General features: G+C 49.7%; 2 protein-coding genes across 3 annotated transcripts; one reads left to right on the top strand and one right to left on the bottom strand.

The window, feature by feature from the left end:
* The first annotated feature begins 2,621 nt into the window (after positions 1-2,621).
* Igfbp3 (insulin like growth factor binding protein 3) lies at positions 2,622-8,995 on the top strand. 2 transcript variants are annotated; one of them, XM_051164926.1, is made up of 5 exons: positions 2,626-3,175; positions 6,180-6,406; positions 6,841-6,960; positions 7,897-8,037; positions 8,874-8,995. In XM_051164926.1, exons 1-4 carry the CDS (start codon positions 2,629-2,631, stop codon positions 8,020-8,022), a joined length of 1,020 nt encoding a protein of 339 aa, XP_051020883.1. In that variant the 5' UTR covers positions 2,626-2,628; the 3' UTR covers positions 8,023-8,037; positions 8,874-8,995. The 2 variants fall into 2 exon arrangements, with proteins under 2 accessions (XP_051020884.1, XP_051020883.1); XM_051164927.1 differs by lacking the exons at positions 6,841-6,960; positions 7,897-8,037; positions 8,874-8,995 and adding an exon at positions 6,606-6,775 and having other exon boundaries at positions 2,622-3,175.
* Positions 8,996-14,004: 5,009 nt separating this feature from the next.
* On the bottom strand, positions 14,005-18,575 carry Igfbp1 (insulin like growth factor binding protein 1). Its single transcript, XM_051164929.1, has 4 exons — positions 18,142-18,575; positions 16,542-16,726; positions 15,493-15,621; positions 14,005-14,562 (listed from the first exon to the last, which is right to left on the bottom strand). The coding sequence occupies exons 1-4, from the start codon at positions 18,512-18,514 to the stop codon at positions 14,431-14,433; spliced, it is 819 nt and encodes a 272-aa protein (XP_051020886.1). The 5' UTR covers positions 18,515-18,575; the 3' UTR covers positions 14,005-14,430.
* Between the last annotated feature and the right edge of the window lie 5,139 nt (positions 18,576-23,714).

Genomic DNA, 23,714 nt, shown 5'->3' with positions numbered 1-23,714 from the left:
AATCTCTCTGCTTGCTTGGCCAGACCTGACCAGAAGGAAGAAGAGCAACATGTTGCTCAAAGGTGTCCAACTAAAGACAGTGGGCTCCAGGCAGGGAGGAGTTAGCTGTCAACTGGGTAAGATAAGCATCTGGCAGCTGGAATCACTAATTATAACCAGGTCAGTGGGCGGGACTCTGTTCAGAGACCGGAGGACTCCTGCCCATTGTCACTACTCACAATTGAATGCCAAGCACCCTCACAGAGGAGGGGCCACATCTTCCCCACTGCACGGCTTCACATTCACAGCCACAGATACCAGTTGTAAAGTTTGACATAAGTAACAGCATATCATAAAATTATACCCCCCCCCATCCAAATCCTTCCTGCAATAATTATTGGGGAGGGGAGGGGTGCCCTGAAGTTTTGTCAAAAAGAAAACAGCTAACCATTAAAGCAAAATCCTCCTCATGTCAGTGCCACGGATGTACTCGGCTAGTGCAAGATGTCATGACAAAGGTGATGACAGCCGGCATAAAACACTAAGAGGAACCCATCCTATGAAAACGCTGGCATGCCTGGAAACTCAGATGGAGGCCTGATGCTTTGGCGCCCCCTAGGAGTCCCACTTGGAACAAGCGCCTGTTTCTCAAACTGCAAGGGAAGAACAGTAGGGCTCTCAGTTTATGATGAAGAGAACCAAGTTTTTCCAAGAAGCCATTCCTTCTCGGCATCCCCTGTCTCCCAGCCTGATGATAAAGCTGGGTAAAACTGTTCAGCTGGTTCTGTGTGTAACAGTGCACTGAAGAGAGTGGAGGCCTGCTACGTCTAGAATCACTTTGGATACTGAACCTTGTTCTAATTTTGGAGTCAAGGTCTCTGTAGTTATTTAAAGAACAAGAGTAACCCTGAGGGGTTTTTTTTTCTTTCAGTTTTCCAAAGAAATCAGTGGCCCTGTTCTTGGGTGTTAGTCCATGGGAGAAAAGAAGGGATAATCAGGACAGTTTCCGGTAGATTATGTTAAATCGAGCCACAACCTGTGCTCTATGAGGAAGAAATAGACAGAAATTGGGGGTACTGTACCTTGGTTGGCTACCATTAAGGCCAGGCCTTATGTGTTTCATCTTTGATCTTTTTTTTTTTTTTTTTTTTTTTTTTTTTTGTAAATACCCAAATATTATCATTCTTATTTATAGTGCCAAGTTAAGGACGACTAAATGGAACTAAAAGTAAGACATATTTTTAAAGGGATATAAATATATGGAAAGAGAGCCACAGATACACGGAGACGTGACGACTCATGTGGGTAGATGAATGTTAATTTCACCAGAAGCTGCATGCCGGTCATATGGGGAGGCCATCTTAATTTGCTTCCCACATAAAAATGCATAGGTCTCCCCCAAAGACAACCTCTCCAGCACCTGGGACGAACGTTCAATTCAAGGCCATCCAGGAAAAATCTCCTTCCAAGGCGGTTTCTCAAATTCCCACTACTCGTCCAGGAATTGGCAAAAGGGAGGGGGGCGGCGGGGGAGGGAGGAGCGGTAAAGAAATTTGTCAATTCAATCCTGGAACACCAGCGTCCTCTGTTGGTCACTTACAGAAAGAGCGTCTAGACTTCGGAGAGACCCGTACAAGAGAAAGTAGAGCAGGAGAGGGCTATTGCGCCATCAAGATTTCAGCTCTCTGCTGTGTTCAGAGTGCGGCGATTAGCAAGAACCCGAGTCTGCACTGGAGCGCATCAGAAAGAAGTTAGTGCTGGGGCGCAACAAGGACTAAAAACGGTTGTGAAAATTATTCATTTTAAGAGCTGCTTTGGCTATTAATCATGCCGCCGCTGTGGCACCCGCCTCAGAGTCTCAGTAGTTATTTTATCGTAGATGTATCCGCTAACTAAAAAGAACCCCAAACAAGAATTGGTGGGATTTCACATCTTTTTTTTTTTTCTTTTTTCACATCTTCTTTTAAAAATAAAGTATTTTTTAAAAAATCGCCCTCACTGCCCATTCTGCTAACGGGGGAAATGTGGCGAGGTAAGAGTATTTGAGTGAGCACCGCTTTGAAAAGCAAATCCTTAGCACCCATGACTGTCACGTGCGATTGGCCAACGGTGCAAATTTAAACCTCGAGCGCCAAGGTTCTCCAGACCCCACTGTGATCTGCGACTTCTCACTGGGAAATGCCCACTGCAACGTGCCCTACATGAGGAATTCAATTGCAGAAACTTTGCAAAGTTCGCGAGTTGAGTGGGCCCGCGCCAGCTTCCCAGACATAAACCAGCTCGGGAACGCCACCTAAACCCGGCATCCAGGGGGAGGGGCTGAAGGGTCTGGGGCGCCAAGTTGGCGGGCAGTCATTGTAGCGGGGGGAGGGGTGTGGTGGATCAGAGGCTCTGAAGTAGTTAGGACCCAAGAGACAACCGGGAGGGAGCCTCCGCGGTTCTCAGAGACGAAAGGATGACCCGGGTACAGGACGTGCGCACAGGGAGCAGGTGTCCAGTGAAGACGCGCGCAGCGCGCCCCCGTCCTCGGTCCTGCTTCCCCGGAGGCGCCGGCCCCGGAGCCCAGCCTGCGCCGGCCCACCCCCCACCCTCGCCGTTCCGGGGCGTGTCCTCCGCCACCCTGGCTTCTATATATCGGCCTGCGCGCCCATGCTCCCCAGATGCGAGCTAGCGCGACGACTGGGCACTGAGAACCTGCAGCTCGCTGCCTACATCCCGCAGCCTCGTCCCGCGTGCTCTTCACTCCGCGCCCTTCCGCGCCGCCGAGCCGCAGGACCTCCTCTGGGCGCCATGCATCCCGCGCGCCCCGCGCTCTGGGCCGCTGCGCTCACCGCACTCACTCTGCTCCGCGGACCGCCGGTGGCGCGGGCCGGCGCGGGCGCGGTGGGCGCGGGCCCCGTGGTACGCTGCGAACCGTGCGACGCGCGTGCGCTGGCCCAGTGCGCGCCTCCGCCCACCGCGCCCGCGTGCACGGAGCTGGTGCGAGAGCCCGGTTGCGGCTGCTGCTTGACTTGCGCGCTGCGCGAAGGCGACGCGTGCGGCGTCTACACGGAGCGTTGTGGCACCGGTCTCCGCTGCCAGCCGCGGCCCGCAGAGCAATACCCGCTGAAGGCGCTGCTGAATGGTCGCGGGTTCTGCGCCAACGCCAGCGCCTCCAGCAGCTTGAGTGCCTACCTGCCCTCCCAACACGCCCCAGGTAAGCTGTCCCTGCCACGTGCGCCGCGCGCACTCCCTGGGACCCGGCGCGGGGGCGGGGAGTGTGGCTTCTGAGGCTAGGCGTGGCTCATCCAAAAGGTGTTAGCAGGAAAACGGGCCCTGGGAGGCAGAGGGGCCCCCGACAGCCTTCGCTCGACTACCTTGATTCTCAAAATGCAGCTTTCTTGTGAATTGCAAAATGCTTTCCGTGATAAATGGATAGATTTCAGTGGCAGGACGAGTGAATTACAAGAAAAAATTCCCAGGGGATGGATCCCGGTCTCTGGAAAGTCTCCTCGCTGAACGGAGATACCTGGGTGTGGGGCTGTATAGCGCAGCCGTGGATCTGCGTTTCCATTTCCCACAAATTGGAAAGGAGTGTGTCCGTCCCTGGGAAATTTGAGCCTGGGAGTCCCGGGTCGGATTGGGACCAGGAAGGTTTGTAGACAGGCAAGCTCTTAGAAACAGTACCTGTCTTGAAAACTACTATCATTTGCACCGGCTGATTGGCAAAGAAGCATTGTGTCCTGGCTTATCAAAAAACTATCGAGATGGAATTAAAGTACTGGTGCCTTTAAGATTGTGAAACCTAAAATTCAAAAAGTAAGAAATTGCTCCACGTCACCGGGAACCGCAATAGTGCAATAGTGTTTGAGCCCCGTTTTCCCCTGTAGGCACTCCCCACCCCCCACCCCCCACCCCCAATGCCCTGCGACGCCTTCGGGGCGCTGAGACCACGTCCTAGGTGCTAGAGCTGCCCAGAATGCAGATCCAGGCTGTTTCTCTGCTGAAGCAGAGACTTAGAAAGGCGACCCCAGGAATGTTAACCTTTCTAATCCTAATCCGATTTAGGAGCGAGGTGCAGTTGAGGCAGCCCCAAAGAGGAAACCCACAAACGTTTGGTGCAGGCCCTGTCAGTCAGGTGGCCACTCTAAGGACATCAGGTTGTTACTTTAGGAAATTAGGGGAAAAAAAAAAAAAAGATTTAAATGGACTTGATAGCTGTTGCTCTAAATGCCCTGCATTCTTAGCCAGTCTCGCTTAGCTATGTGAGTTCAGCTCTTGCCCTGTGCACACAGCTGACGGCTGGAATTCTCCGGTTTCCCGTCAGGCTAACAGATGGTGGGGAGCAAGACCCCAGGACCAGGGCTCGCTGGGCAAACAGTCCCTTTATGATTTCTGTGGCTGCAGAGCTACACTCCCGGGTGCGGGCAGGTGCTGGCTTAATTAAAGGAAAACTACGCCGTTTGCCTGTGTGCCTCTGATTTCTAGTGCGTTCTGTGGTATACCAGAAAGAAGCGATCTAAGAAATACCAACATTGCTATTTTGAGTTAGGCTTTAGTGCTCACTACTAGTAACAATCATCGAGCGCCCTGTAGTAAAAAGTAGATCTGAGCTTTAATTACGAGTTCAGTGACTTATTATATCCATTGACTAGAAACAAATTACAGTCCTATGATACAATTCACAATTCCCTGTTTAAGTTGAACCATGTTCTTCCCTAATCGGCCTTCTAAGGATTAAAAAAAGGAAACAAGGAAGTTTAAGAAATTAGTTCATTTACATATTAGCATCTCATTTACATATTAGCATTTCCTTTGTCCCTGTACTTTAAAAAAAAAAAAAACCCACTGAGATTAAAACAAATTGAAACCAAGTCCAGGAATTTAATTATGGACCTGCTCTGCCAGGTGCTGGCCTAGACCCCCAGAATTTGTGCTTGAGAAGGCACAGAATTCATTGAGGGGTTTACAGCTGGGCCTCCTGGGCATGACGGCCCCCCTCCTCCCCCCACCCCCCATCTCCTTGCAGGTCAGTTCCTCTAAGAAACGGGAGTCTGCTGCCCTCTGGCACTTTACTAGGAGTGAAACATTTGCTTTTCTTGGCCCAGAGCCAGAAACCAAGTCTACCCCATTGGGCAGAATGTACCGACCTGACATCTCCTAAGAGGCAAAATAAAAAAGAGAGAGGCCAGCTGGAGCCCTGCATTTTGCACCCAGACAGAATAAACTTAGAACCAGATGCCCACTGGAACTTTGTCTAGGAAAGCTATTCAAGTCCCTTTCTTGGGAGTGAAGGTTGAAATTTCAGAGCTCGGGAATTGGGGGGTCAGCATCTGGCTTTGGGTCCCCATAGGGTGTGGGGGTCTTACTACAAATGGAGTGTGGAAGTCTGGCTTCCTGTCCAGCATCCGTGTCAGTTAGGAACCTCTCCCTTAGCACCCTGGATTATGAAAGAAGCTCCTGCCTGGAGGAGCTTTCTTCTCACCTCTCTTTCCCCTCCCTTCACGTCTTCAAGTCTAGGCTGTGGGCAGCACTGCTGAGGGGGATGGGAAAGGTTCCCCCAAGAAGTTGCCCCTCCCACCTAAAACACTGAGTCTATGTGGACCTTGAAGTTGAAAGCTGTACCAGCACAGCAGAAATAAACCTCTCTAACACGCCCACATAATTCTGTTCTTGGTGCCCGGACTGAGCTACTTAAAACCAGCTAACCCGAGTGAAGGTCGGAATTACATGACTTGTGTGCTGCTGCCAATGAGTAAAGAACGATTTATATCCCGCCCCGCCCTGCCCCACCCCACCCCCAGCCCCTGCCCCCCGCCCCATTGTCCCACCTCCCAACAACTGTGCCCAGGGCTGAGAGAGAACCACATCCACATTTGGAGTCCCGTGTGAGTTTTCTGGTCAGCTCCAAGGCAGTATTCCATGGTGCACGGCTGCCCCCTGCTGGTGGCAGCTGAAGCCTGCTGCTTTCTCGTCTGCAAAAGGGTTTGCCAAGCATCAGCTGGCCTTCACTATGACAAAGTAACTTTCAGTCAGATGGCTTTCTAAAGTGAAGCGTTCTGGGTGCAACAAGTAGTGTTTTAGAATGCTTCTAACCAGTTATCTTTTTCTTTACTTACTAAGAATTTTGAAGGGCATTGCCTTTTAGGTGTGACCTGGATCTGAAAAAAAATTACTCCATTGTCAATAATAGTCACTTCCTATATAATGTTCTTTTCCAGGAAACATCAGTGAGTCTGAGGAGGACCACAGTGCTGGGAGTGTGGAAAGCCAGGCCGTGTCCAGCACACACAGAGTGACCGATTCCAAGTTCCATCCGCTCCACGCAAAGATGGATGTAATCAAAAAAGGCCATGCTAAGGACAGCCAGCGCTACAAAGTTGACTACGAGTCACAGAGCACAGACACCCAGAACTTCTCCTCTGGGTCTAAGCGGGAGACAGAATACGTGAGAACTTTTCCTCTTGTTGGGCGTGAGGGGAGAAGGGAACACCCCAAGACAGTCTTTATGCAGCTAAGTCCCTGGGGTCCTGGCTGATAGGTGGGACAGTTTCTCCATCCCAAGTCCCACCTCCTGTCCAGAGACTCTTGGGAGGTCCAAGCTCAAAGACCCTAGTAAAGTATGTGGGGGCCCCTCACCCCTACAGGTGGAGAATTGGACTTCCCACCAAATGGCTTTGTTTTTATCGCTGGGCTTTCCAAAGCCTACTGGCCTATTCTTGGGCCACTTTCCAGATCCTGTGTTTACTCTGGAGAGAGCAAAAGAGACAAGCAGCGATGGTTAGAACCCCCTGGGGACCTTCTCACTAAGCCAGGCAGAATGCCTCTCGGGATGCTCCCTGTGGCCAACGCGATTGTGAAAACAATTGACTGTCTCCTCAGGGTCCCTGCCGCAGAGAAATGGAGGACACACTGAACCATCTGAAGTTCCTCAACGTGCTGAGTCCCAGAGGGGTCCACATCCCAAACTGTGACAAGAAGGGATTCTATAAGAAGAAGCAAGTGAGTAGGGCCCCCCGGGGGATGGTCTCTTCCTCCTATCTCCATCAGCTGGGTGGGTGGGTAAATCGACTGCAGTTACCTCCAGGAACCCCGCCCAGCGACGCACTCAGATAACTGTATCCCTTCTTCTGAGACATGCATGCGTGTAGGTATGTTGGGCAGTCCACAGCATGAATCGAAAAGACGCACCACAGCCTGTCTGTGTTGCGGGGTTTACAGAGCAGTCTTTATCGGCGAGCATGGGTCTCTTGTGCGTTGATTACCTCAACACACTCCCACTAGAGGAGGAGGATACGCGTGGGGTCGGAGCAATCCATCTTGACAGCCACAAGGCAAAGGAAGCTCAGCAGCCTCTCCACCTTCCCCAGGGAGGTTCCATCACACACAGATGTGCACAGACACATGGGTGGCTCTTCAGGAGCTATGGCCATCCTAATTGTACCACAAGCCCTGTTCCAGTTGAACAATACTGGGTAACCCCTTGGGGCCCTGGTTACCGGCTTCCCCACAGTGTCTCTTAGGGTTTCTTCTATTGCTGTAAAAGGCACTATGACTAAAAGCAGCTTGTGGAGAAAGGGTTAATTTCATTTACACTTTCATATCACTGAAGAAAGCTGGGGCAGGAACTCAAGGTAGGAACCGCAGCCGTAAAGGGGTACTGCTTACTGGTTCGCTCCCCGTGGGTTGCTCACCCCGCTTTCTTAGAGCACCCAAGATCACCTGCCAAAGGGTAGCATAAGCGCTGTCCACAGTGAGTGAGGCTCTCCCACATCTATCAAGAAAGCATATCACAGGCTTGTTCGCTTGTCAGCCTAGTGGGAACATTTTCTCAATTGAGCTTTCAGCTTCTTAAGAGACCCAGCTTGTGTGGGGTTGACATGAAATGCATGACCCGTGTGGCATTCATGCCCCCGGCCTTGTCTCTCCCTCCCGCAGTGCCGCCCCTCCAAAGGCAGAAAGCGAGGCTTCTGCTGGTGTGTGGACAAGTACGGACAGCCCTTGCCAGGCTACGACACCAAGGGCAAAGACGATGTGCACTGCCTCAACGCACAGAGCCAGTAGATGCCACCGCGCCACGTAAGGGAAGGGTCCGGGCCCCTAGGGTCAGTTCCTTCTGAAAGTCGCTGAGGGTAAGGGAATTCCTAGGAGCCAACTGTGCCAGCTCCTCAACCTGGCCTCACTGGCCCTGGAGCTGCAGCCAGGCCCAAAGAGAGGAAGGCAAAGGACACACTGTTCAGGGAGAAGGTCCCCAACCCAACCACACTTAGAGACCAGAGTCAGTTTAAAGACACTTGGCTCTATTTTAAGTGACTTACACTATTCACTCTTTCATATGCACACAAGCACTGTGAGGACTTTTAAATAAAGCTGTATCTGCCCCAGTCCTGTCTGTCATTTGCCTTGGAGGGAGAGGGAGGCACAATTCCATCCAGGAGAGCCGGGTCACGATTCTGGTTTCTGAGTTAGGGATGTTCCTAGTTTTTGTTTTGTTGTAAAAATTTAAAAATTAAGAATATGCCTTTAGTTTGTAGCATGATTTTAATATAATGTAACATTGATATTCTAAGCCACTGTTTTGGAGAATATTATCATATTTGGCGTTCCTTTATTCTTACAATAAACAAAGGAATTACAGGGAAGAATAAATATGCTTTATTTTCCTAAGACAATTTTAATAGGCAGAAAAAAAATTCATTTTTAGTTAGAATATTTTTCTTATAGGTTAGAAAAATACTTCTAATTTGGGGGGCTGGCTCTTTTTAATGATGAAAATATCTCACGTGTTCTTTGAGGCTCCGCCCCTTTTGTGCAGGGTCACACTGAGTGCTTAGGAGCTGAGAGAACTGTGGAGCCCCTTGTATTTTGGAGGTAATTGTTTCAATGTATATCTTACTGTGTTCTCTTTCTTTTAGTTAACGTGGAGCTCCACTACGCCTTATTTTGCACAAAAGACTGCCAACAACATGATCAGCAGCTGGCTACAGCCTTGACTTCTATTTCTTTTGTTTTAATTTTTTTACTTTTTTTTTTTTTTTTTTTTTTTTTTGTGGTGAACTAACTGAAAACAAACAAAAAAAAAACACCAAAGTTTTAGACAGATTTTTAAAATGCCTCTGGTCGTTCAACTAGTAAACGTGATCATCTTCTACTGCCCAGTAGTCAACAAAAAGCAGTTTGAGTTTTCCTGTTGCTTCTATGAACCCATTCACGTACTCCAGGCCACGGATGCCTTCTCTCCCCTAACGTTCCCGCCTAGTACGGGCCTCAATGCTGCCGGCCCTCTGCCTTCCTGATTTCAGAGGCTCTGTTGCTGAAATAGAAACATGCTCTTTCCATACCCTGTAAAATAAGTGCAGGCACTGTGGAGAATGGGGGAGCCCCCAACCGAGTCTCACGGACATCTGGACACACGTTCCTGAGCTTCGTGGCCCTTATGTGCCATCTCTGAATCAAGGGCCTGGCCCGTTATCTGCGAGTGACCTGATCTCCTTGGGAACTGTGGGATAGAATAGGTAAAGCCTCTCTTATTTAAAAAAAAAAAAAAAAAAAAAAAAAAAAATGACCAAGAATGTTCTAGGGCACTCTGGGAGCCCATAAAGACAAAGACAAGGGCCTTCCTTTGTCAGGCAGCTTCCTGGTGACTTGGCCCAGCAGAAGAGCCCAGGTGGGAGGAGGAGGAGCGTGCAGTGAGTGTCAGCCTCCAAGTTCAGAGATGTCACAAGGAATGGTACAGTTACTTATTCAGATAACTTCAGAAGGCAGGGATTTCTGCTCCAACTTCTCAAAAAATAAAAATAAAGTTTATTGTGAGGCAGGGCTTGGAGAGGAGCTTTTCAAAAAAAAAAAAAAAAAATCAAAAGATTTGTTTTCATCTTCCTATCAAAACAGGAAAGAGAAATGGCTTGTTGGAGAGCCTGGCACGAACACACAGAGCATCGCCTGCCTGTTGACCCTGGAGGTCCTTCTCAAACTTTCTTTATGATTCACACATATATGCAGACAAAAATACGTTCTTAATTGTTAACATTGTATACGACGTAGCCCAACTATAATAGAATCTATACTAGATAATCCTAGATAAGATGTTAGGTGATGTAACCACGGGCCTGTGTCGTCCGGAGGCCGGGCTGCTCTCCCCAAGGCCTAGGCCAAGGAGGTCTGGCAACAGAGGATCTGAGGAGATGGCTGCATCCCCCGCCCCCCCACCCCGGGGTGGACATGCGCTGTACAGAGCTTTCCTTGAGAGCACAAAGGGATCTCAAGACATTCTGCCTGCCTGTCAGCTTTTCTTTATTTTTTTTAATTAAGTTTTTTTTTGGGGGGGGGTGGGGAATGTATTTTTGAAAAAGTTTGTCTTGCAATGTATTTATAAATAGTAAATAAAGTTTTTATCATTAAAACAATTGTCCTGTTGTCTGCTGGGTCTTGAGTCGCTAAAGATGATTACTCTGAGAGGGCAGAATATTCTAGACATAGTAGGAAGAATGTCATGAACATGAATAGACATCATAGCTGACTCTCTCTCTTATAAAAGCATCTCAGTGGGACAGTTGCTGTCGCCTTTATTGGCATCCATGTGGCATCAGGCCATGATCACAGAAATGTCCAGTAGCTGTGGCAGCTATTACAGTCTAGACAGATAAAGCAGGTCAGTAGGTCCCTATGGCTTGAGAACAATGGTCACTTGCCAAAATAATTCCAAGGACCATGACATCAAACTGCCTGCTTAGAGCCATGTTTAAAGTCATACAACAGATATCTGAAGGGTTTGCAGAATCACAGCAAGTTGGTTCTATGGGTGTTCAGAGATATGAGGGTATACAGTATGAGCTCAGGTAGGAGCCTATGAAAGTGAGATAGATGATCGGCTGAGCTTTAGCTCAGACTCCTGTCTGTTGGTTGCATATGTGCCAGTCCCAGGCTGCAGAATTGGAAAAAATACACTTACCAACTGGCTTTATCTGCACCCTGGCTCCCTGAGCAATAGAGTAAGGCTTTTGCAGACAGGCCAAGCAGAGGATATGAAAAATGCCTCTCCTTAGTATATTACAGGATTAAAAACAAGGTAACACATCCCTAGGAACAGATATCACAGGGCTGCAGACAGCGCAGCACGTCCCTGGAAACAGTTGCCAGGCAAAGTCTCTTGCAAACCTGAGCACCACTCATTTTTGCTATCCAGTGCTTCCCTTCAGAGATAAATCCACCTGGCCAGTCCCTCAGACTCGGAGATTTGGTGCTGCCGGAAAAGGATCGGGCAAAACCTGTATGCGCTATAAAGGACACCCTACAGACCTGCTGCCTACCTTCTTGGAAAGCATGAATAACCCTCCTGCTCATTAGCTAAGACCCACCCCTCCGTCTCCCCCCCCCCCAACCCCCGCATACTCAAAAGGCTACTGATCTTCCTCTGTTCATTGATCTTTGAGCTGTTTCTCCTACCAACTCCTTATTCTCTAGAAAAAATAATTACTCCTTCAAGGCTCAATTGGCAATCAGTGGTTTGTTTTTTGTTTGTTTGTTTGTCTGTTTGGTGCCATAATGCCAAGAGAGAAAGCTCAGTTTGGGCCAAAAGTTGTTAAGCGTTAGTGTGGCCATCAGTGACTTGAGAAGATTCAGGAGTGCTGGTATCCGCCACTGCCTTCCTTCTCCCAGCATGCACCTGTCACCTCTGATGGAGAACAAGAAGCCTCAGGCCTTTACAAATGGCCCTACAGCCAATTTCAACTCCTAGAAGAGGTACTTTGCTTGGAGGGGAAATGGCCACGCGGTGGACATTTAGCCCCATGCATTTTGCTCCTGCCTGACAAACAGCACACTTGTCTCCTTTTCCCATCTTGCTCTGCGCTGTTGGACTTAGAGATAGTGGTCCTAGTGATGCTACCAGTGGACCCAGCAGCGAGTTCACTAAACCGGAAGTGAGAGCTGCCACATGACCATTTTGAAGTCTCTTCATGTCTGAGTCAAAAACACAGCAGAGAGTCCCTGGTGGGCAAGAGAGCTATACAACTCCCATGAGGAAACCGGCCTGCTGCTACACAGCAAGGGTGGGGAAGCTCAGGTCTGGAACACTGGGATCTTGTAAGATGTTTTCATAGTTACAAAGCCCAAGACATCAAGATCAACAGGCCAGGAGGTCAGGCTGTGCCCTCCTCCTATATACTCCTCATTGTGAGGAAGAATGGCTGTAGGGCCGTGCCTTGCCCTAACTGGTTCCATTTTAGAAAACTCAGTCTATTCGGGATGGATATGTTGAAGCAGAGTACTCTACATCCAGTTTGGGCAAGTTTAAATCCAACGACTGTCCAGCAGGAACCACAAGTTACAGAGCTACGGCTGTATCAGAGCTGATCCGGAACATTTACGGAGGACACAGCAGGGGCAAAAAGGAGCCGGCTCAGTGGGTAAAGGGCTTGCTGTTGTGGGCATGAGGACTGAGCTCTGAACCCAGGACCCAGCTGAAAATCAGGTGTGCTCACACAGTCCTGTAAGCTCAGCACTACAGGCAGAATGTGTAGGGCAAGGGAATCGCTGAAAGAGAAACAGTGGCTTTGCATGATCGTATCTGAGTGCTGTCAACTTTATAGTGTTTAAGCTGTGTGGCGTCCAGGCAAGAGAGGACAGCATTCCGAGCTTTGCTTCCTCCACCAAGGAAAGGGATAGCCCGTTTTTGGTTGAACATGAGATTGTCGTATTGTGCTGTGAATGACGAACTTATTATTGACTGTATTTGGGGACTAAGTATGGTTGAAGGTGATGAGCGCAGGTGCCAAGTTGCCACAGAGTAGACTTCTGAGGGCAGGGTTTTAGGGACCAACTGACCAGGCCCTGAGGTGCCCAGAGATTTAATCAAACCTGGTTCTGAATGTATCTGTGAGGGGACACAACTTGATCCTGAGGACTTCAGTCTAGTCCTACCACAAATTGTGCTTGATTTAAGGCACCAGGAACCCCTGCTGTTGACGGTTTTTAGGGCTCAGACTCTTGTCCTTGTCCTAGATGGATGGGTGTTACATTTTAACGAGGAATCTGACCGCTGAGTTCAACAAGAGAAGACAGCTGCCAGACACTGGGGCCTAGATAAGGACTTAGAGGCTCCGGGGAAGGGCCTGGCTGCAGGGAGACCACCAGCCAGGATGGTCTGTGAGGACAACAGAAGTAACCACAGTATCTAGGGAAGTGGCCTGAAACAAGGAGAGGCCTCAGCTTCCCGGCATGCATCAGTAGGCAGGGCTAGAGGCAGCCTGAGTGGGATGATCTGAGAAAGATGAGGAGCAAGAGGCATGAGGGATAACCAGCAATGGGGCGGGGCAAGCATCAGGCGAGACAGCATTTTCAAAGCCATCTGGGTCAGTTTTCAGAGACAGGCCATGCAGGGAGTGCAGAGGACAGCTGTGGCCAGAGCTCTGGTCTGGAAACTGGAGGGAGAGGAGCACGTGCTGCAAGCCTTCGCTGGGGCACCCTGAAAGGGTGAGAAGCCTAAAGAACAAAAGGAAATCCAGGAGCTGGACATGATGGCTCTGGGCACCTGGGAGGTGGAGGCCGGGGAATTACTACGAATTTAGACCACCCTGGGGCTACAGAGTAAGACCCTGTCTCAAAAGCAAAAGTATACCCAATGGCTACTTCTCTGAATGCGTATTTCCAGTAGGGGAAGCCTGGGCCTATCAATAAGTTGAAGAGTGTGAAGAGTGTTAAGGAGGGGAGGGGCTGAGAGCCCTGGAGAGACACGGAGATGGGCTAAGGGGGCGGGACCTCTAGTCTGGCCCAGACAGAGGCCTGGCACTGCTTGGAAATGGGACCACAAGGTCACAGAGTGCCAGAGCAATGAGAAAGCAGCACCTATCCCAAAGCACAGAGTAGGGTTGAGGTGAGGGAGAAGGAACGGCCAATGGATTGCGGGAACAAAGACGACGCGGGGATGCCGCAGGGACACCGGTGTTTGCAGGCAGAATCTTTATTCGCAATGTGTATTTTAACAATGTATCCATGCAACTTTCCACACTTAGCTTTCATTCCGTAATCAACGTCATCACATTCCTGGCGCGTGTGCACCAGACACAGGTCTGTGGGACATAACAAGGAAACCACCCTAAGGGCGGGCTAACATCCCTCCTCTAAACGTCCTGCCTCAGACGGACCTGTGCGTGCTCTCGGCAGCATCACTCCGCCCTTTCAAAGCAGAGGCATGGGCCCCTGAAGAGCGGAGGCGGTATTTACATGTCTGGTGACGAGAAGCATGTAGGATATATAAATTAACATAGCACGAGAACTGTGTAGAAAAACGATAAACTTACAGTGAATAAATATAAACTGGCTTCAAAATATCAAGCAGTATGTGGAGTATAAAAAGGAGTTACTGGATATATAAATATACACATATATAAAATGGTGTGCTCCAGAGTATAAATAGACTATATACTTAAATATTTCATGTGGAAGAACATGAAGAAAGAGAAGAACTCTTTTTCAGTTGTGCACATTGAAATATTGGTGGCAGTTGGGGTCCCCTCTGGTCTCCAGAGACCCAGGGATCTTCTTCCCATTCCATGGATAGACACACCAGCAGAGCCCAGCTTCTCCATCCAGGGATGTCTCGCACTGTAAAGACAGGACCAAGGTCAAGAGGAGCAGCAGGTGGATGTCCCTCAGTGAGGCCCAGCACTGCACAGCCAATGCCCTTCTGGTTGCCATGACAAATGGAGACACTGGCTGTTGTGGCTCATGTCATAACGACCTGGTACATCTACTCAATGGTACAGTGTTTTGACAAGTATCTGCTTGGTGGCCCTGCTGGCAAAGGATCCCAGCGATGGCTCTGTTTGCTTAACAACCTCTATCACAACGTAGCTTTGCTTTTCTCAATGAAATCCCTGAGTCCGAAAGGTTCCTCAGAATTCAGCTTTGACTTGTTTAGTCTCATTTATTACCATGCATAGCACAAAGCGCTCCTGTATTTTACTGCAGAGTTTATTTTTCTTTGTGGGAGGAGAGGAAGCAAGGCATCTGCCTCCTCAGTTGACTGTGTTCTTTTCCTCTAGTTGCAAGGAACTGAAACCTGAGTGACAGCATATGGAGCACCCATCTCTGTTGATCTGAGTGAAGGTGCTGAAGCCGAGTCTTCCCTACTGACTGGCTGGAGTGCTCCTTATTCATTACACTAATACGCAGTCCTCCCCACTGGCTAAAGTGCTCCTCATCCATCACACTAATGCTCAATCCTTCGTTTTGACTGAAGTGCTCCTCACTCATCACACTAATGTTGAGTCCTCCCCATTGGCTGGAGAGCTCCTCACTCATCACACTAATGTTGAGTCCTCCCCACTGACTGGAGTGCTCCCCACCCATAGCACTACCTCTTTCTCGGGACTAACCTCTCCCAACTGCTGCAGGGGTGGATCCCACCTAAGAAGGCCATCCCTGATGTGTATTTGGGCCCACAAACCATTTGACTTTAAAGCCATGACGCTTTACAGAGACGCAGCAGAGCAGCGCTGACTCGCGAGAACACGCAGTAGCAAAGCCACCTACCTGTTTGCTGTGATAAAATCCGTTCTTGTTGCAGTTTGGCAGGTAAAATTTGTAGATTTCATCCCCTGCTTTCTGTTGAGCTGCAGCTAATGTCTCCAGCACTTTATAGAGCTCCCGTTGGCAGGGCTCCTAAAAGGACAATTTTATGTCAGCATGAATACAAGAGAGAGGATTCTCATTTTAAATGATGACTAAAACAGAGCAGGAGCGGCCGCCATCACTTAGTCATAGAATTCTAGGGCTGTGGGTCAAATAATACCACTATCTCCGGGCCTTGTTTCCCCAAGCTATGAGTGGGACAGGTTGGCTTCAGGTTTGAGCTGTGAGCTGTGTGGGTAAAAGATGGTTATACCACCCTCATCCTCACTAGGGGACATTTTCTGAAGACCTGTTTAACAACATTGTGGCAAGAGCCAGGCCGGTGGCATAAAATACTTCCCGAGCATTGCTATGTTCTGAATAATTTGGGCACCTGAATGCTGGTACAAGTGACAAGCGGCTCAGGCTCTGTATGCAGAACCTAGCATCAGAAACACCTAGATTTTTCTAGCAACTGCCCTGGCAATTGGCATACTGCGTCACACAATCCACCGACTGTGGAGCAGAACACTCATCCGGCTGGCTTGCAATCAGAATGAGATTTCTCACACTTACCATGATTTCCAGGTGAAATTCTAAAGCGTCCCTAGAAATGCTCATTCTTTCCTTCCAGTGGGGTGCAGCTTGTCACCTCTGAGTAAGCGATCTCTTACAGTGGTTCTCTGTCACCCCCAAGTGGTCAAATTAAAGCCAGCCATTAGATAGAGAAGTTCTTGCTGGGTTAAGAGTTGGGGGCTTGGAGACATCATGGAGACCTAGACTCAAAATAGCCTATTTTACCCTCTGCATATTTTGCTGTATTTTTTAAAAGGCAAAACTACAGCAGAAGTGGACGTAGTTACACCCTGCGCTCAGCCTCAGCATGCCGTAGGGCAGTGCCTTTTAGGAACTGTCCCCACTAACACCGTCACCTAGAGATAACCCTGAAGGTCCACGTGCGGGGTTCTCACCTTCCATTTCTTGAGGTCGGTGGTCTCTCGGGCCCGTATGCTGTTGTAGGTGCTAATGGCGTTCCACAGGATGGGCTGGTCCTCCCTGGAGGGGGCCATCAAGTGGAAGCTATCCAGGAGCCGTTCCTCTGTCATCTCTGGGCTCTCGGAAAGCTCACCCTTAGGGTCTGCAGCCGCTTTCGCCTCTGAAAAGCCAGCACCAGAGATCCATGAGCCGCTGGAAGCATCGCCCCTGTGCCCAGCCGCCCCCCCCCCCCCGCCACCTTAAAACCAATTTAGAATGGTCAGACGAGATCAGCTTTTTCACCAATGGATTTTTGGGAACAATTATGACCAAATAGCAGTACTGATTCTTTTCTGGGGAAAATAGTCTATTTCCGGTTGAGGCAAGGAAACCCTGTGGCAGAGAGAGCTTATGCATAATGGAGGGTAAGGCAAGAGCGCAACCGACCCTGAAAAGGGCAAAGACTAGGGCCAACGCCTGAGCCCATTAATGATGACCCCTCAGTGTTCCACAAAAACCATCTAGTAAGACCCCAGAACAGGTAGTTTAGTTAGAAGCAAGGTCTAGAATGCAGCCTTCCTTACCCAGACCACCAACCTTCTCTCTGCTGGAAGCCCTGCTTTCCCACACACTAAGTCACCTCTGTGCATTCCCTCACAGAGAAGGAATCACGAGACACCTTACAGAGACAGCTAAGGCTCATGGGAAGAACCAAGGGAAAAGTCCCACCTGACTCAGGGCAGGTCTATTTCTGAGGCTCTTCGGGATCGCTCTAATTTCATTTACTCAGAGGGGGGTCACGTGCTTGCAGTGCAGCGTCCCATCAGAATATGGAACCACAAGAGTTCCCCCCCCCTCACGCCCACACAGGACGTGCATGCAGCCCTGATAGGGAGATGGGGGCTGGAGCAGAGGAAGAGGCATGTCCCAAGCTTCCTACTGCAAACAAACTAGTGCTTAAATTCAGGAAAGAGCCTGATTGTCAGACTCCTAGGAGGCAATATACACATCAAACACTGTTTGTCTATAGCCATGAAGGGAAATGAAGGTTTGGGCCTAAATTTTCACATTATGTTCTGTAAACATCTGGGAAACACATACTGGGTGGCAGGATATATGCTACAAAGGACATTGCAACCCTCCATGGGGAGAGGGGAAAGGGGGGTAACAGCGGGAGGGCTCCCATCCTAAACCTTCCCGGACCCTCCAACCACTGGAACTGCCAAGAGCAGGACTCACAGGAGGAGGCATGAGGTGCTTGGGCCAGCACCCCACCCCACCTGGCAGCTCTATCGCTCCCTCTTCTCCCACTGAGCGACCAAGCAGAGTCAGTACTGCTAGTCTGTGAACTTTCTTCCCAACACTTCACTGAGTACTATGCGCCTGAATGCCCTCCCCCTTTTTGGATATTTCTTCCAAGACCACACAATGACGGGGCCTCATTGTGTGAATTATTTGTCTATCCCAGCTGAAAGCTCTTAGTGGGCCTGGAGTGCTTTTGTCCCACCTGCTATAGGCTCTGGATTTGCCTCTGCTGGCCTAGGCAGTATGTGTGTCCCAGCCAAGAGCTCTAGAGACAGAGAGGGGCTGCAGTACCTTCTCGCTCGGAGCCGGACAAAGTACTCGTGGCGGGGGTAGCAGGTTCTTGTACACAGGCTCCCTGGCCACGGGTGAGGGCATGCAGGGGACGAGGCTCCCCTGGCAGCGCACGGCAGCTGAGTCCCTGGGCGCAGCGTGCAGTGGCCACACCACAGGCGGCACCCAGTGGCAAGGCACAAGTTGGGCAGCAGCCACAGCCTGCAGGCCGGGAAATCTCAGGGCATGAAGCAGGCACCGGTGGACAGAGGCCCAGCCTCTCGGCAGTGCAGGGTGCACAGCGCCATGGCTGGGGGGCCCCAATGGCCACGCCAACCTGGGATGCTAGGAGGATCAGGACCGGCCAAGAAGCAACAGTTACGGAGTCAGGCATTGCAACCAGGTGCAGCAAGCAGTGGATGAGACTCTCTGGGCAGGCAGCAGTGGCACGGTGGTCACAACTCTCTGGGTAGGTGGTAGTAGCAACGGTGATCACAGCTCTCTGGGCAGATGGCTGTCTGCGGTGTTCGATGATGCTCGCTGGATGTGTGGTAGCGGGCAGTGGACGATGCTGGCTGATCGTATCCAGGCCCTTATGTAGGGCTGGCTCAGAGGCACAGGTTAATGATTGTTAAGGAAGCGTGCTAGGATCCCTGTGTTCAAAATAAGTTTGTTTTGCTTGTGAGGTCGGCACAAACCGTGGGTGGAAGGGGGGTAAAAGGATCAGGTTTCCTACTATGTTTGTCCTGGTGACATGAGCTAAAGTTCACTTCTAACAGCAAGCTGGTAGCCAGGTGGGGGAGGGCGCTTGTTTTTGTTCAAAGGACATCAAAGACCTAGGTGGCCCAGGCTCTTCAACTGGACTCAAGGAAAGCCTAAGGGACTGAGGTGAAGGAAGGACAGGTTAGGCCAATAATACTTCAGGCCCCAAAGGGAGGGGCAGAAGTGGGGGTTCTGTGTGTCAATACCCACAGTTGTTTCTCTCTCCTCCCCCAAGAAGCCCCTAGCCAGCAAGGAAAGCAATCCACAGTCCACCTGAGGCCTCTATCATGGCTGCAACTCCAAAAAAACAATGGCATCTCCAAAGAGGAGAGAGAAGGGCCCGGGACACCAGGGACATGTTCTTTGTGGTATAGAGTCAGGCCCAAGCGCCTAAACTTGTTTATTGGTGATCAAGTCCGGCAGTTTTCACTGCACCACTTTTCATTCTGTTTATATCACAAGAAAAAACTTCAGAAACCTTTAAGGACAATCAGAAATAGCACTCACCCTGGAATCTCCCCCCTCCCCGACCCCCAGAACCTCCCAGAGGACACTGATCAGGGACCACCCTCCTTGCCCCTGAGTGTTTTCTGTGATTTCATCTCCCACCCACCTTCACGCCTCTACCTCCTGACCCCGGGCACTTGTTCAGAGCAACCAATGTCTAGCAACGGCTTGCACCCTCCTGTGCTGCACTCCGTGGCATTGGTTTGGAGTGGGATGGAACCCTGCAAACTGTACTGTACCAACTAGGCTCATTGCCTGTCTAGCCCCTCAATGTCTTTGGATATCTCAACTTGAGCCCATGGCTCCAGAGGAGGATAACTGAAGTCAAAGGTTGCAGGAAATCTCAGGCCAAAGTCCTAGAGATTGCCCTGGACAAAACCTCACATTCCTGTTACCCGTTGCTGCTCCCTGTATTTGAGCCATGGGGAAACGGCTCTCTGGGTGCCTTGGCTCAAGCCCTATAACCACATGCGCAGTGTGCATCACCTACTAACCGTGTTCTCACGTTCAAAGAAACCAGTATAGATGCCCACTGTGGAGCAGGTTTTAGGGGAGATGTCAACAGTGGGTGACTGGTTTTTTCAATTCAAGGTACAGAAAAAGCCCTAACAGATAAGGCATACAATACCAAGGCTTAGAGAGATGGGCCAGTGGGCCACAGTGAGCAGCGGAGCCCTTTGCCAGGAGAAAAGACTCATGTCTGGGAGTTAAGGAATGGGGGTGGGGGGGTGTCAGGTAAAGGTCTGAGGGAGATTCCCCAGAGAGGTACAAAGCAATAGGCACAGATGCAGGCTGACCATGTGCATCCAACTACAAAAATCATCCCTCCTGTCACCAGAGCCAGACAGGGAGATTGTACCAGTTCTGCTTCTGTTGCTGTCACTGGACAGCCTGTGGCCATCACCAAAGGAGCTGGGTGTAAACAGAAATGGATTGTGAAGCCCAGGGGCCGATGTAAGCCCGTGGCTATAGATGATGAGACGGGCCTGCGTGCATGCGTGTGAGCTCACTCTAAAGCTGTCCCCCTATACGACCTAAATTCCACAGTCAGACACTGGATAAGGAAGTCCTGGGCCAGTCACTGAAAAGCTCACCTCCTAGTGAGCCATATGGGGCCGCTCTGTATTTCCTAATAGAAAAACCTTTACAACAAGGCATTCTTCAATCAAGTAAAAACCACTACGCTAAGACACACTGAAAGGGTATGAGATGTGCTGCCCAAGAGCAGCTGTGATTCTAAACGTATTGAGCGTCTTGAGGAGAGTGCAAAGCAACAGTAACGGGTAGGCTGACTACCAGGGGAAGGTATGACTTAGGAGCCTGCGGGCAGACTGGCTTTCCCTGTGCCCTTTCTTAGCCTTCCAGATCCACACCGTGTGCTTGTGTTATATAAAGAATAATTACATGGGGCTGCAGATTTAGGTAACGGATAGAGGGCTTGCCTGACACGCACAAGGCCCTGGGTTCGATTCTCCAGGACTGAAAAAAGAGAATATGGAATTACCCTGAAACCCATTCCTCAGCTTTCTGGCCTCATAAAAGTGACTGAACTTTGCAAAGCTGGATTTTGTTCAACTTGGATAGTTTCAAAAAAAAAAAAAAAAAAAAAAAGGAAGCCGAACCAACATCTGCCACAGCAACTGGAGTAAGGTCAGGTGACAGCGCTGCTACCAGACACTCATGATCTCATGAGTGTGTCTCTCATTAGCTTTGTTTGCTTAGGTATTAACTTATTTGGAACAGGGTCTCACTAGCCCAATCTGGCCTGGACTCTTACACATAGCAATCCTCCTGTCTCAGCTTCTTGGAGACCAGGATCACTTTAGTGTGCTACCATGCCCAGGTATGCCACTTTTCTTTTTATCATAAAGATGCTCCCAGTTCGGTACCTTGTTAAGGAATTGATCAAATGATTTACATTTTAAAACATTTTTATTTTAAACAAACATTCAAAATGTTGAAGAGTTTAATTTTGAGCATGGCGGGGGGGGGGTGGAGGGAGGTTGTGTGAGTTTGAATACAGGCGCCCTTGAAGCCCTGAAGAGGGTGTCAGATCTCCTTGAATTTGGAGTTCCAGGTGGTTGTGAGCCACCTTACAAGAACCCTGGGAACCAAATACAGGTCCTCTACAAGAACAGTCTACCATCTCTCCAGTCCCTAATATTCAATTGTAGAGGTTTTTGTTTTGTTTTGTTTTGTTTTGTTTTGTTTTTTTCTCGGTTTTAAGAGACAGCGTTCCTCTGTGTAGTCTGGCTGTCCTGGGCTAGCGTTGTAGACCAGGCTGGCCTCGAACTCACAGAGATCTGCCTGCCTCTGCCTCTCAAGTGCTGCGAGTAAAGGCGTGTGCCCCCACTTCCCAACTTGTAAGTTATTTTAAATGACTGGCTTCCATGTAGGTCCCTAGATAATTTCACAGCTGGAAGTAGAATTTGTGCTGTGCTCTCAAAATTCCCTTTGACTTCCTCAAGTTAGTTGCTGCCCACAGTTGAAATGTTTCCTTAAGGGAGGGCAGGAAAGGCAGAATGCTGACACATGCTTGGAACTCTGGGCCAGGCAGTAGCCAGGGCCCCAGTAGTTCACTCTGATGCACACCTGCCCAGAACTAACCCAGGTGTCCTTTCCCTGGTTCCTCCCTGTTCCTGCGCATTGTGGCTTTTCCTCCTTTCCAAAGATGAATTTCTCAATGTTTCCATTGCTTACCTCACAGCCACACAAACCAAAGAGCCACCGAACTTCTCTTTGATTCCCAACATTTGTCAACACAAATGAAGCCAGCCCCCCAACCCCCACCCCCACACCAGGCCCATGTAGACAGCCAGTTCATTGGCCCATGCTGTGTGGGGTGGGGTGACTGCTCCTTCTCCTGAGTCACAGCTTGACTCAGCCACCTCTCTGGCCTAGCTCTAATCCTTAACCTGAGAAGCCTCCTCGTTTTTTTCCAGTAAGATGCCCTTCTCACTTAGTCACCACAAACAACGCAATTTCATTTCCACACTCTGGCTTTGCTTTTCCACACTGGAATTTCCATTGTTTTTTATAACTTTGTATCTTTGTCCACAGTGTTTAGTCTCCCCCAGAAGCTGTCTTCCAAAACTCCTGTGGCTTCTTCGGTGGGGCAGATGACCCATCCTCTCAGCTTCCTAGTGCTCTCTGTTCCTGGAGCTTCTGTCTACATGGCTTTTCTCACTCTACAGTGGAGGAGAGAGGAGCTGTCTTCTGGGCGAGGGGAACAGTGGGAAAGAGGGGTAATAGGTCACCCCAGATGGTCACAATCACTGCCTCACAGCCTGGCCAGCAGGCAGTCTAGGGAGAGCTCAAGAGCCCATCCTGTGCTGCCTGTGGCAAGCAGGAAGAGAGCATCTGGAACATCTGGGCACCTCTAGGCAAAGGTGAAACCTCAGGTGGTCTTGGAGGGAAAGTGAGACCCTCCAGGCAGCAGAGGCTGCGCTGATGTGGCTGAGCAGGGATAGCCGTAGGCAAGAGAACAAGCCAAGCTCAATGTAGCCTGAGGACATTCTGCAATTCTCTCAGCATGGTCTGAGCATGCCAGTGGGGCAAGCCTTAAGAAGGGCTGAAATACTTGAAGTTGGAGCAATCACCAGAAAGGCACACGAGCTAAGACACCTATAAGCAACTGTGTATTCCAAAAGCTAAGATTCTTGAATGCCAGTCTGGGAGCAACTAGGACTAGGAGAAGAAGAAAGGAATGTTTTTGTGTTGCTTTGGGTTTTGATTTCTGTTGTTGCTCTCGTTGTTGTTGTTGTTGATGATGATGATGATGATGATGATGTTTTCATTATTATGTTTTATTGGGCCAAGGTCATTCATTGTCCAGGCTGCCTTTGAACTCACTATATAGCCAGTGTTGGCCTCAAGCTCCTCATCTTCCTGCCTCCGCCTCCCAAGTACTGTGATTACAGGCATGTGCCCCACCCTACCTGCTCAGTGTCTTGTAGATGCTTATTACACACAGCTGGTGCCAAGAGAGGATGCCTACAGTGGGAACACGAAGGGTGCAGCTCCTACTTTACCCAAATCAAAGCCTCTGTATTTCCTGTCAACACAGGCACTCCCTCCTGCTCCGTTGTAAATTCAGTGTGCTACAGAAGAAAGGGTATTAAGAAAAGTCGACAGGTCCGGAAAGACTACAAGAGGAACTTTATGACAGGCGGATCTGGGTCCTGGGGTCCTCCTCTAACTATGACACCAGCCAAGGAGAATATAGGCAGTAAACTTCGAACATCTACCCAGACTAGCCGATGGACAGGACATTCTCCACTGTTGAGTGGAGAAGGAGATCTGACTCTCACATGAACTCTGGTGCC

This window comes from Acomys russatus, chromosome 22 (genome assembly GCF_903995435.1).
Source record: "Acomys russatus chromosome 22, mAcoRus1.1, whole genome shotgun sequence".
Classification (NCBI taxonomy): domain Eukaryota; kingdom Metazoa; phylum Chordata; class Mammalia; order Rodentia; family Muridae; genus Acomys; species Acomys russatus.
Note: the sequence above shows the minus strand (reverse complement) of the source record. Positions and strands in the feature narration are given on the sequence as shown.